General features: G+C 40.3%; 1 protein-coding gene across 7 annotated transcripts in view; it reads right to left on the bottom strand.

Annotated features, from left to right (window-relative positions):
* LOC103479737 (protein tyrosine phosphatase receptor type M) overlaps positions 1–14,652 on the bottom strand; it is a 205,657-nt gene that overhangs the window by 98,158 nt on the left and 92,847 nt on the right. For all 7 annotated transcript variants that reach the window (XM_008434350.3, XM_008434348.3, XM_008434351.3 and 4 more), the window contains exons 8-10: positions 7,193–7,501; positions 4,880–4,989; positions 802–1,003 (exon numbers count right to left, since the gene is read on the bottom strand). In XM_008434350.3, coding sequence (XP_008432572.1) covers positions 802–1,003; positions 4,880–4,989; positions 7,193–7,501 — 621 coding nt within the window. The remainder of the gene's footprint in view (positions 1–801; positions 1,004–4,879; positions 4,990–7,192; positions 7,502–14,652) is intronic.

Raw genomic sequence — 14,652 nt, 5'->3', positions numbered from 1 at the left:
AGTACTCATGTCTCCTGCTCTGGAGACTACAGCTGAAAAGCTATATTTACAGGAGTGTTAACTAATGTGAATATTCTCTAAAATGTTCAAAATCCTTCAAAGCCCCTTTTACTGCTTGGCCATCCTTCCACTTAACTTTCCAATAGCAAGCTTTGAAACCGAACATACAGACTCTTTAGCAATAAATCCACCGCTTGGCAGTGTTGGCCATAACTTACAATTTCTGCAATCAAATACTGTTTATACTGTTTATTTATTTACACAGAGAAAATGTACATTTAATTAACCTTCTTAATTAAATGTCTCTGGTACCAGAGATACCTGGTACCAGATTGCAGAAAAAAAATGCTTATTTCCACCATGAACAGACTGAAGTAATCAAGTATGACTTAGCAGATCATGAAGTGGTGAAAAGCCAGTATATAAATTAAATACACACATGTCTGATAATTCATTATTCAACCCGTGTTTTATATGTTTTTATCAGAGAAACTGACAATTAACAAAAACAATAGACAAAGATGCTTGAAATGTTGCTCATAAAATGAATATTTTAAGAGTTTCATCTTAAGTAAATGAACTACTGTTTAATTCTAATTTACTGTGCTAAACATGCAATAAAAAGAAAACTACTTAAGTCCACAATCAGTTCTGTAGAAGAACTGTTGCTATGTTTAAAGCAAGTTGTAAGGATTTATGTGTTGTCCTATCAAATTTTATCTGCAAATGAAAAAAAGAAAAGTGCATGTTTAGCATCTCCATCAGCATCACTGACACCAGGACTCCATTGACCCTGCTGACCTGAAATCTTGGTGGTGAACTGGGTTATGACAGGGGGGCCGTAGCCCTTGGCTGTGCTAGCGCGCAGCGTGAAGGAGTACGTGGAGCCCGGGTAGAGGCCCGTGAACACGTGGGTGGTCTCGTTGCCCAGCTTCACAGCCTTCCCGCTCTGGTTGGAGAGGTCCAGCTCGGGGTCAAAGGAGCTCACCGCCTTATAGGAGATCTAGCATTAAATTAAAAAAAACAGAAAGAGAATATTCTTTTAGTTGCCCTGGAAACTCTGGTTTTTGCAAGAAATTGGCAACACAAAAAAATATCAAGGACTCAAACATGAAGAATATGAGAGCATTGCTATGGTACATGTTCAGTATCTTGGCTCTTAAATATCAGCCGACTTTAACAACCTTAAGCTGAGCTTTATCAGTTGCATGACCTCCAAGTTAACGTCCTGTTCAGATTCACCAAAGATCTGCAGTCGCAGAGAAACATGAGCAGGAAACGACGGTTGAAATTAATCTTCTCTACTATGTTATTTGACTAGGTTATTTGAATGAATTCAATTTGTTTCGCACATATTCAACAAGTCAGACTACGCTGCAGGATTGCTTTGTGGAAATTCAGCCTGTAGAAGATTTTCATGCATGTACGAGTATGTATGAAAAAAAAAAAAAGCAGAAATGGTCTGTGGAGATGGGGACTGTAAAAGCAGTGACATGTTTTCAAGGCAAAGATGAATCCCTGCTGGTGATTTCAAAGAGAGACCAAATACTCTAATGTATTTCTCCTCCATTAATAAACACGGGGCACTCTGGAGGGAAGCATTAAGGTGAGTGTTTTTGTTAATATCCATTTTGAATAATTCTAAAGTCCTACTTTAAGAAAATGCCTCTGCATGTAAAAAGAAAACCTCCATTATAATTCCAATTAAGGGACACAAAGGGAATCTGGAGTGCTGCATAATTTGTGTCCATCAAGTTTTGAAATGCTTCAAGGCTTTCTCATTTAGTCTTTGTCTGTGAAGTGAGTCTGTGATGCCAAAAACCAATATCATAACACTGCAGGCAGAGGAGTTGGAAATGACTTGTCGACACTGGGCAGGTTTTCACAATCCTAATGGATCTGACAGGAAAAAAAGCCGCAGAATTATTTGAGCAAATTAATTTTGGGGCTGATTTGACCCGATACATCACGGCGTTTCATTTAGCTGGGCTTACATTTTCCCAACCTGAGGGAGGTAAATGTCCAATTCGATGGCTTTCATGACACAAATGATTTTACCATCCCTGAGATAGTTAATGGGGGGGGGGAGTTTTGAAAAAAACAAAATGACATTGTTAAGAAAATCTATCCAAACTGATGGAAAAAAGCAAAATGGGAAACAGATTGTGTTTGCAGAGTGTGGAGTAAGACAATCCGACAGAGAGCAGCTGCAATTATGAATACAAAGTAACGGTGCGAGGATAGATCCAGCTCACAAGACGAAGCAAATACAAGAAAGAGATGAGATTTTAGAAACAAATCTGGATGAAAATCAAGAACTAGTTTTTTCCTATTACAGTAAAACTATCAGGGATAACAAGCTGGATTTTAAATAATCTACAGTAAGTGTTCAATGTCAGTGTCTATATTGCCGTTTTCAATATCCTCTTTTCAATTGTATTACAGTAGTCCTAATTTTAAAAAAGCAAACGTTTCCATTTACAAAAACAAAATATTTCATCAACTTATAGTTTTATAGATTGTACTAATATTATACAATACAAATGTACACTCAAGAATAAAAAATGGTTTTGGGTTCAGAACCGCTAAAGTTTTCAATCATGGCGTTCCTGCCAAAACACAAGCATCTCTAAGAAGACGAAGGAAAAAAAAAGATGAATGGAGCTAAAAAAGTAAACAGAAAAAGACATTTGGATGCTGCACAAGACTCAAGACTGGAAGAAAGATTTACTAGAACAATCCTAACCAGACAGGAAAGCTACGAGGTAACGGTTCAGATCAAACTCCCTGGGCTCAGTGTCCTGCAGCTTTCAATGGTGAATCTGCTAGAAAGCTGCTTGAATCAAAACAGGAAGACAAATCTGTGTTTCAGACTCCTGCTTTGGACCAGCACAAAGGCTGCTACAAGAATCCAATTTAGGATTTGCAATAAGACTTAAACATTTATGTTCAGAGACAGTCTCCATGAAATCTGCATGTGCTTATTAAGTTTATTTTACAAAGAAGACTTGGAAAAGAAGATCAGTATCTGGATTGTGCAAACCTCACTAAGACGTATCACAAAGAGGTCAGAGGGGCTCAGGACAAATGCAAAACACCGTTTACAGATTATTTCCCTTCCGCTTCATAGTTTTACGGTGAAAAAAAAAATACACTTGAAATGGGACTTTACTTCTTTGAACTTTCTACAAACATTGGTTATGTTTGCAGCAAACAGCAGCTTTCCCCAACTGTTTTAAATTAAATAACGATACTTAAACTACAGTAAGCAGCTCCTGGTTTATTTCAGCAGAACTCACAAAGTTCTTTTTCTTACATCAACCAGATCACAGAGTAATACCTGGAGCAAGCTGCTGGCTTGGTTACAATCTTCATCTGTCATCCTCTTTTAAACAAGATGATGTGAATATTAGCAATGTATTTCTTCTAAAATAAAAAGAAGAAGCCTGTCAGTGTATTAAAACCTCCAAATGCCATAATGTCAGTGACTTATAGCTCTCTCCATATTTTATTATGTTGTTAAAGCTTTTAAGACAGAGATTTAATTGCTGCACCATATGCATATTATTATAGCCTGGGGTAGGTGTTTTATAATGTGAAGCACATTTGCCCTGAGACAAATATGAGCAAACCTGACAGATCACCAGTGCAGACCATGTGGCAGGCCCTGAATGCTTTTACCTGCACTCTGAATTTTTCACAAAGACAAACAGCTGAAACATGTTTCTCTAAAAGCAATTACGCGCGCAGCAAACATGGCATTCTTTGTTTTCCTGCACTCTGCCGACGCGCCGTCCCCGCTACATAACTGCGAGGAAGACACAACGCTGCACTGCACACTTGAATAAACATAGGCTTTCAGAGAATATTTTATATCAGAGTGACCTGATGGCGAACCTGTCTGTCGGGGAAAGTGGCGCACGGAGGAGCGCAGTTTACATTTCTTTCACTATTTAATCCACCGAGCTTGTAAGAGGAGCAGGGCTGTCAGACTGGAGCAAACGGTGACAAGAGGAAAGATCGACTGAGGAGAATCAATCTGTGGGAAAGGCTGGTGGATTACTTCCACCTTAAGTTGGTTAAGGTCAGTGTGCACATATGATACACCGCAAGTTTCTGCTGAGACTCCATTATCCCTGAGTAAAGAGGCTCCTGTAATGAACTGGGCCGTGTTTAACGTGTATTTTAGAAACTGCATTTTCTTTTGAAGTCAGATTAGTCTGACAGGACAAAGATTCAGAACGAGCCTGTTTCAGTGAACTACAGTGCATAGAGAAGTATTAGCCTTCTTAAAGAACAGCAAACTAATTTAGATATCAGCCAAAAATACAAAAGGCAGTTTTTGAATAATTTCTTTCATAACAAGAAAGAGAGTAACTCAATTCAATTTGGGCCAACCTTAAAGGACATTTTCCCCACTTGTCTTATATTCTGTGTTTTGGTTGTTTTGCACTTTGGGTCATTTTCACTTTTTATGGACATGTCAAAAACGATGAAAGTACAAAATGGTGTCTGGTCAAAGGAGCAAAATGAAGGCACAAAACAGTTTGTATGGGAAACAAAGAGAATAAAACACGATAATGAACCAAAGTTAATGATAGAAGAATCTGAATCTATTATTCCACTAAGCACCACTAGCAGTCTGGGATAAATCAATTCATAAATATTTATATTTCTAACTAAAAGCTCCCTAAAAGAGATTCCTGCTAATTTATTTTAGCAATCAACTTATTTAGCTGGTGCCAATTTACAAAGTTAAAATTCAAACATTGGATTGCAGAATTCTCCAGGAGGCGCTATAAAAAAAACTAAAGCTTCTCTTAATGGTTTAGCACATGATAAAGTCAGAGTTCGCATTGTGTCATTGGTGCTTTCGTACCTCAAACTGTGTGATGATTCCGTACGTCTGCGCTGGTTCCCTCCACTTCAGGATGATCTTCTCCTCGTAGGGACTCCCCTGGATGGAGTCCAGAGGAACAGCTCCTGGCACTGCGGCGGAAAACACACAGACATGTTTTTTTTTTTTTTTTACAAAACTGGAGGTAAAAACGACATTTTCAAGGTAGAAAATACTTAAGTTGAGTTAAATTTAAGATTTCTTTCCTTAGTTTGTCTACATTGTAAATAGAATAACTTTATATAGCTTTTCTCCTCCCACTGATGTCAATCTGTAAATACAAATTCTCCCAGAAATTCATCAGCCTTCTTTGCTGTTGACAAAACTGGCATCAGAGATCCACCAATGAAATATCCAGAAGTCGGAACTGGCCAGTTTTCCCTTCTCATTAGCATTTCTCTATAAATTTACTGCATGGAAAACGAATACCTCCCAGCCAATTTTAGTCCATAAATGCATCAGTTAAGAGAATCTACTTTGATTAATCTTTCTTGAGTTTATTCACATCCGACTAAGTTGTGGGGAAAATCGCTTACTGGACGAAAACGTCACAGAACGTACAGAACATTTAGTTAGTTCTGTTAGTTTCTTTATTCCAGTCCTCCCAAGAAAAACAAAACAAAACACAACAACAACAAAAAAACCATCTGAATCGGTTGAAATCAGAAATGGCAGGTCAGACGTGAGAGAAACGTAGAGCTGGTAGCAGTAAGGTAAAGTCTGATGGGCTGATTTTAGGTAAACAGGGGTATATCTGGATGCCAGAGGAAAGAGAGAGAATTTTAAATATCCACCTGGGTTCATTTTTACTGAAACAACGTGTCAGACATCTGCCTCTTTAACCCCTCGTGTGAATAGCTTTCATTCTCGAAGTGGGACAGAATGATGAGGAGACATTTTATTTTATTTCATTTTTCTCCAGGATGTGTCTTGAAGAACTCAACAACCACTACACCCTGTCTGTTCGCTCTTTCCCACGGGGTCCCAAGCAGACAGACACCCAGAGCAGTCAGATAGCAAGAAACAGTTGCCACTTTTAAGTTTCCAAGCAGAGATATCTGAGCCAGACATGACTCTCCTTTCGTCATCTGAGCTCGTTTGTTAGCTATCAGGCGGCCAGCGTTCCTTGAGACTTCAGTGGAGTTCATTTCCTGTGTCTGCTGAGGCAACACAGAACCTCTTTCATCTTTGAAGGAGGCGCAGTAGCAACACAACACGCTAGAGTCAAACTGTGGAAAAAAAATAAGTTTCAATCATCTCAACAACCCAAACTGTGCAGACGGCTGTTTACTGTGTGGCAATTATTTATTCTAGCTCGATAAAACAATTTTTGTAGGCACGCGTTTAATGGAAATGGTGAATAATACAGAGGAATTGTTTGTGTAAGTTTGGTGAAAGTTTCTTAATTTTAATGGCTTGAAACTAGCAACACTAAAACTTACAATTTTGGGAATCATAATTTATAGGCTGTAAAGAATTAATGCGGCAAATTCATTCACAAGAACATCTGGATATAATATAATTGTCAACAAATAACCATAAAAATCTGTCTTTGTCTTTGTCGCTGCATAATAGGTGCTGTTGCATTAATACAGCAACCTGGAATGAAACAAACAACTCTGTTGTTTCATATGACTTTAAGCAAAGTTATACCTTATTATGTGTCTGTTGTGTATAATAGGAATGGGATTATAATAAGACGGTAATCTTGAGGAAAAGTAGAGCAATTCCAGAATAATGTGTAATATGTTTTAATTGGTCTTGAAGTGGATCAATTACTCTTACTGCTGTCAAAAGACTATATGGAGTTCAGTCATCTGTTATATTTACTTATTAATATGATTTTGAATACTTTAGCAGTATTTTTTTTAGTAGACTTGACCTCTCACCCCTCAGGCTACATGCTCGTTTAGCTAGCCTGCAGCTATCCATGGCCACCCAGCTGTATTTTTAAATCAGTGCTGGAAAATCAAAATGGCATCTCAAATATAAGAAAGTTGTGAAGAAACAACCATTTACAACCTTGGTTTACCTGGATGATGATTTTAAGAGAGACATTTTTCATGTTAAAATGGTTGCACCCTCTCATACTTTATTTAAGCATTATTCATATGTGCATAATGATGAAAATAAAAAAAAGAGAATGAGAAACACATTTATTTTTTAAAATAAATGTCTCAACAGAGGGAATACTGTTATACAGACTTTCATATTTTAATATAGCTACTAATAGAGGGGCTGCTACCATATGAGTAGTATCGTACTGTTGCATGCAGATGATTTGGTTTCACTTACCGTCTTCATCTGTCTGAACCTCCAGCTCGGTGCTCTCCTTCACCCCCTCTGGGTTGTGCAGCACCAGCTTGACGCTGAGGTTGGTGAAGGGCGTCAGGTTGTGGATGGTGTGCTGCGGGTCACGGCTCTGGGCTTCATAGCACACCTCCTCCCTGGTCTCCTCCTTGCCGGCCACTCTGGAGCGGTACTGGACGGTCAGGTTGTAGCTGTGGCAGCGGGTCACGTTGTAGCCCAGCGGTTCCCAGCGGATGGTCACCTGTCTGGACTGGATGTCCACAACCTCCAGGCGCCGCGGGCCGTGCATGGGTTCTGGGGAAAGGTGAGAAAGAAAGGAGTAAGAGCATGTACCATGATGATGAGGATGTATAAAGCAGGAATAAGATATTAAACAAGAAAAAAGCTTTTATTCATATTAAAAACATACTATATTTCATCTGTTTGTGATTCAAATCCTCCTGCAACGTTATTAACTTTCAAAGCCGTTGCATTTCTGAGAAGCCTGAGCGTTGCCAAATCCCATCACCGTTGCTAACTTGGTCTCACAGAAGCGCCACTCACCAAGACGCCACAGATCTGTTGGTGGAAACCCCCAGCAGGAGGTGTATCATCCCTTCAGAGGCTGCTGGCTGCTCGCTCCTTTTGCCTTTTCCATTCTATTTTCCATCTGGCCCAGTGGCGGTCAGCTATTAGCACCACACTGATACAGAGTCAGCCAGCCTGTCAGTCCAGGCAGGAGACGACACCCGCTGCCATCCTATCACCTCTAATCACATACGCTCCGTGTCTCCTTGCCTTTTCTCTATGGCTTTTCCATTTTCTCTTCCTTCCTTCTCCTCCATCTCTCTTTTCTTTCCATTCTGTGTTCAGTTATCTTCTCATCCCTCCCCCCCTTCACCTCTCCCACTCGTCTTTCCTACGGGAGGGAGAGCAGTCCAAGCACGAGGTAATGGGATCAATTTCCATTCCAGGTTAAATTTGCAGTCCATTTCTCTGGAACTTAACACTTTACCACCTATTAGGAAGAGCCAGGGCTCAATTTCCCTGTTCCCCCCTGGAGACACAGTCCAGCGATTCAGAGGCACCCACGGCAGCCATGTTTAACATTCTGGAGGTGAGTTTTGAGGATTGGGGATGGAGGCTAGACCGGACTCGAGCTCCAGCCTGCTCCTCGTCTCTACAGGGGCTTTAAACGCGAGCGGTAATCTGCAAACAAGACAGACGGCTTCATCGGTTCCTGCGAAAGGCTTCATTTTCTGAAAGCACCTGTATCAACTGAGAGCCCAGTTGAGGAAAAGTCCCGACGAACGAAGCCTTTCAACTGCGAGTGCAAGTGGGAAAGACGAGAGCTCCTCATTGAATTAAAGATTGAACACTTGTAGATTTCACAAGAAGACGTGATATCTCTTGTGCTTTTATAGAGCGGATGAAATTAGAGGGGAAGGAAACGCTGTTAAAGACAGATCGGGAAGAGATCTGAACACGAGAACGGCGAGGAGGTAGATGAAAAGCATCCCTCCCAAAGCAACGCCACAAGAAATGCTCATGTAGATCAGCAAAAAGCACAGCAAAAGGGAGAGAATTTCTACTTTAGAGCTTTATCTATGGATAAAATGTTGACATCAAGTTCCAATTAATAATCAAGTTGTAAATCTGAACTTTAGTTGTGGCATTTAAAGCAGTTTTTATAACCATTAAACGTCTGCAGATTTTGTCACTTCACCACAAACTTCAATGCATCTCATAGGGATTTTATGTAAAAGACCAACACTAAACGGTGCATAACTGTGAAGCTGAATGGCGTGAGGATGTGACCAGCCATTTTAAATCTAATGTACAAACCAGAAGAACCGAGTGCCTCCAGAAATAGAAAAGTCAACCTGTACATAAATCCAGCTGTTCTGTAAAATCCTCAGAAGAAATAAAGATGTGAATGGCTATGAAACAATACCACAAACTTTGAACAGCTCACATGTTCAATGCGTTTTCTGGAAAATAAATCTGTATGTCAAAACCTTCAACAAGGGCTGCATGATTCCAAGAAAATATTTAATTGTTTAATTTGAACAATTTTATAATGTCCCAACAACTTCTGCATCTTGTCCACTGCAGGAATACATGTGGTGTGGGAAGTAAGTTAATGCCAAATACCAAACGCATTTATATGAAAAGCATAAAATATTATATTCTAACAAATACTTTATCAAAGCAGTAATTAGTAATTGGGATACTGTGACTTTGCAACGGCAATTATGATTCGATTCACTGAACAATTTTACTTTAAAGCTTGTCCGGCTAAATTGAGCAAAAATCGGGTAGGCAATCGAGAGGCGATGCATGATGGTGGTAGAATCATGGTGTGGGAAGAAGGGAAGAAGGGTGAAGCCAAATAAATACAGGGCAGTTTTGGAACAAAACTTGCCAGAGTTTGGTCAAGCCTTGAGATTTGGGTGGGTTGCCTTTCAGTAAGAAAACAAACAAACATGCAGCAAAAATGATGTTGGAATGACTTAGAGCACACATTTTGAAGAGCAAGGATAGTCTGGCCAAGTTGTAGACCTGAATCCTATCGAGAACCAGATGTGGTGAGACCTGAAAATCAGAGATGCTCTCAATCCAATCTAACTGCTGGAGCTATTTTCCAAAGAGGGATTGGCAAAAAAAAGATGTACAAAGCTGGTCAGTCACAAATCGTAAACTGTGCCAATGAATGCAATCATTCCCATTTAATCATACTGCAATATGAAGAGATTTTGCCATAAAACTGGCAATAAGCAAACAGGCCTCTTTGAGTTGATTGCAATGCTGGGCAAAGCCATGCAGAAAATAGAAGTTTAAACCCTTTTATTTGTGGAACTATCTGTTGGCTGCACCCAGTAGGCAACGGTTACACTAAAAGCACAGAGAATTGCAGGGTGGCCAAGCTCAGAAATCAAATTAAACCAGATGCTCTCAAAGTGACAAACGCGCCAAAGTGTGAACCTCAAGCAGACGTGCACAAGCGGCTGACTGGGAGAGTCCAATCCTGGAGCGTTCAGGAAGAATGTCACACTTCCATCATCGTGGAACATCCACAGATTTCGTCCACTGAACTGCAATTCTGGCCCATGGAGAGATGCCAGAATGGAAAGCACTTCTGCAAAATACAATCATGGAGGGAGCTAGTGCTTGTCAAACAAAGAATAAGAAGAATGACATTATATAAATTTGAATTTTTATTAGTTTCTGGAACATTAGGTATTTCCTCTCATCCTTAACATGCACAAGTGAAGCAGGTCCTGAAAGTACAACTGCCCATTCTTCAAGCTACTTTTATGATTATTCTACAGTCTTTGTCTGGAGTTTGTGTGGAGAAAAGGCTAATTGTTGGTTGCCCTTGTGGCCCCCTGTAGTGCAAATGCCAGCTGTCTGAGGGAGGCAGTAAAAATGTGAGGATCTGCACCGGGTGCCCGAACACAACGTGCAACCCGTGACTCAGAATGACATCATCTGTTTGCATGAACAACAAGGTGCCCCGGCTGCTTCGGAGAACGGTCATGGTTAAATTAAAAAAAAATAGAAAAAAAAAAAGTGGGAAAAACAACTCCCCTCCCTTTTTCTGCCCTCCTTAATCTGAAATGAATGTGTCACTCTAAAGTGGCTCGCATCCTTTTTAAATCCCTTTTGTGCAAAAATGCAGCTATTTTCTAATAGGCCCATAACCCCGTGAATGACAACTGATGAGATGAGCCTATTACCCCGGACCACTGTGACTGCTAGTTTAGTTTTATTAACTGAGGAGTAAGAGGCTTTAGTAACGGAAAATCGCAGACAGAAATCACAACAGAGAATAACAGAGCCATCACTGAAAACCCACACCAGATTTTTATTTTTTTTACCAATTCTCTCAAGATATCACACACTGAAGGCGACATTGGGGTGAAAGTACTGAAAATATGACTCTAATATCTCTCCAGTATGGCAGATATTTCCAGTGGAATAGACTTATAATAATGACTGTGAAAGCATCCCTCGGAGAAGGAAATTACTGGGGTCTGTCTTACGCCGGAGCGCCGGCGAGAGCCAGATTGGTATTCCAAGCGGCGGTCAAATTATCACCTGGCCCACACTTGCACATGTAATTGAATAATTTGAATATGACATTTACATTGCACTATTAGTGATTTTTCCCCCTCTTCCATTCATCATTACAGTGTGACATTTAAAAAATGTTTCTAGAAATTATCAGCATGTTATTGTCCGCTGCTAATTCTATTGTTCCCCCGCTTACATGCATGCACCAGCAGCGGAGATGATGTGGTTTCATAAAATATAAAACAAAAACAACAAATAACCGCGTGTTGCAACCGCCTGTCCTAGTAGGGGCTTCAAATGGGGCACTTAGCCCCTGGGTAGAGCAAGACATTAGTCCTGGATGAAAGGAAACAAATTGGGCATGTCTGGAGCACAGCCACTTTACTGCCAGACAAGTGTGTGTGTGTATAAGGGGAGCAATGTGTGTTTTCCCAGTGTGTTTACAGCCTTATAGGAGTGAAAGAGTTTCCATATGTGTGCTTAGCAGCGCACGTCTGGTTTTCTCAGCATCTTTCCAGCCGTACATTCGGAGGAGAGAATCACTTATCAGATCTTCCTCAGGCGTTGCTGCGTGAGAGTCGTTTGGAAAGCCAGGATCTTTATCAGATCCGCATCGATTGGGAGCAGAAAAGCCTGGCGCTGGCGTGGGCTTCCATTCCCCGGCTCAGGAAACAGACCCGGGAGGAGGGGAAGAAAAGACGACAATGATTAGAAACCCCAAGCAAGTCAATGCGACTCCAGAGCCTAGTTGCCATCTCATCAAGATGAAATGGTGCTCAGGTTGAGGAGGAGAAAGAGGAGGGAGTGCTTGTTATTTGAAGAAAAAAAAAAGAAAAAAGAGAAATGCTTTTACTTTCACAGGATGGTACTTAGATGGTCAGATTGCTTACACAGAGATGTCAGCTGAGGTTCTTACTCACACGCACAGCTGTTGAAGACGGACCAGAAACAATAAAGATGATATTAGAGATTAAAATTTAGTTTGAAAACTGTTTTTATGTTAAGTGTTCCAGTTTGAGCAGCGCTGTCCCCGATTGCCTTCACCTTTTTCTCTCTCTTTGCTTTGCGTTTCTGTTTGAGCTGGGCGGGCTTGGAGCTTGGCAGGCCAGCACATTTGTTTGCCTCTTCCTATTACATCTAAAGTGATGTTGCTGCGGACAACTGAGGTAATGACATGGGTTTCACACTTAGGAAATCATTTTCATATCCCAGAAAAGCGGCCAATAATGATAGCTCTTGATAACTGACAATCAAAGCTCCATCAGCCTCCTAGAGTGCTTGTCTATGAAATCCTCTGGAGGCGAAGAACGGAGAGGGACAGGACTGACATAGAAGTGGTTGGGTGTGTGAAATACAGTCAGTGGTTTCATTTCCCATTGATGCAAATTTTTGAAGTGATGATTTGAAAAGTGGAAAGTGAAAGAAATGTGAATGCAACACTTCTCCCCGAGGTGATCACTAAAAACGAAGCTGTGCGCTGCTGTCAAAGACAGAACTACAGGCTATGCCACTTTTAGTTTTCATTCCTAAAAAAATGTCTTAAACATGATGCACATTGGTAAATTCATGGCTCAGATTTAGAGGTTTCTACTTTGTACTGAGTCGGTATTTCCATTAGAATTACATGTATTTATGTAGAAATGCTTTGCAGACTTTTTTCCACCAGGAAATCAGGAGATGCTGTATCTCAGTTAGACAATGATTGCTTTGTAAAGTGCATTGAGATGATATTTGTCGTGAATTGGTGCTAGAAAAATAAACTGTTGAATAAAATAGTCAGTGGTAAAGATAAGTTATATACCTTTATATACTTTTAATGGACTTTTAATGCAAGCTTTGGTACAACTTTGAATTAAAAGTGTCATTATTTACTGAATGACACTTAATGAGAACAGTCATAGACATTCACAAAGACTCCTTCATGTTCATGTCAGCACTGCCTGCCTTACAGTGTCATGTCAGCCTTATGCACACCTTTTCAAATAAAATATTACCCTGAATTCACCTGTTTTTAAAGCTACTTTGTAATATGTTAATTCAAACTGAACAATTCTAACATTTTAGAGATTTTTACCATATAGTTTTCTACTCTGTTATTGTGCTGCTTCCAACTGGAAATTCTTGGTTGGGCCCTGAATTTGATCCTTTGATGCCTTTTGCCGAATCAGCTTCATTTCCAGTCAATGCTGATCAAGTCCTTGAGACAGAAACATATCCCTTAAGCCTTTGTAAACATAAGTGTTTGAAACATAAGTGACTGAGAAAATATACAAAAGACAGAAGATTTAAAGCTGAGACAAATAAAACTAACATTTCAGCTGTCTTCTCATGTATCGAATCAAACGAGGCCTGGGGGTTAAAGCATGAACACGTCGTAAAGGACGACCTTAAAAGTCAATGTGCAGGACCTCATGTGCTCCAACATTTACCTCTGCACCTATAATAAAGTCAGAGACAAATGTCTACACTTGTGACACACATACACCTTGGAGGCGTGGATAATCACAAAGATTTATTGAATGGTGGAGGTTGCTCCTCACTCCATCCAGTCCTTTCTTTATAGGCCTTGTGATGAATGAGGCTGCCGGGATAGGTGAGGATAAGGGGCAGAGGGGCCAGCAGAGCCCTGGATCAAATTGAAACCACAGAATGAGCGCTGGCACTGGACCTGGCTCGGCTGCCACCGCGTCTGATGAACCCCCTGAAGCTGGAGGAGGTGGAGATGAATGGGTGAATGTCTTCCTCCTCACAGTGCTGAATAGAAATGGAGGGTTAAAGTGTGTGAGAGAAAACCAGCTAAGGTGATGCATGAAGATATCCTTGAGTCATTCTACATCAGTGCTTAGAATAGTTTTACCAAGTATTTTTTGGGCTAGTTTCTACTGCAAATATCTTGAATAAGACAAAACTAACTCACTAATAATTGTAATCGATTTTTGAATGGGGACCTGGCATCACCTACTGCCCTTTCCTAAGTTACTCTAGCTCAGAAAAATTTGAGTTGGGATAGATGTTATGTTTTGCACTATCGGGCAATGAAATACTAATTAAAATTACTGGTTGTATGCAATATAAGATCTGTGCTACAGTGTGCAGTTGTTAAGCACACCATGTAATATTGGTTTAGTTTTCAATAGCAGCCTAGGTTATTTATGCAATAAAAGGCTTGTTATATTGAATGGTTAAAAATTTCTATTTCAAACCCTTTCCACCTCTTCCCAGTTATGAGGACACAAATAAACCTCCCAGGTGTCTTTAAAGGGGAATTGAGAGTATGGATTCTCTGAACAAAGGAAAAGAATTGAACAGCCAGTTGAAGGGAAGGGAAGAGTGGAGGAGCTGGTGAAATCAATCGTCCATTTGGCTTCCGCCAATATGCTGTGCGGTAA

This window comes from Poecilia reticulata, chromosome 17 (genome assembly GCF_904066995.2).
Source record: "Poecilia reticulata chromosome 17, P_reticulata-male-v2, whole genome shotgun sequence".
In the NCBI taxonomy this organism is placed as follows: domain Eukaryota; kingdom Metazoa; phylum Chordata; class Actinopteri; order Cyprinodontiformes; family Poeciliidae; genus Poecilia; species Poecilia reticulata.
The sequence above is the reverse complement of the archived record's forward strand: the minus strand, read 5'-3'. Positions and strand labels throughout refer to the sequence as shown.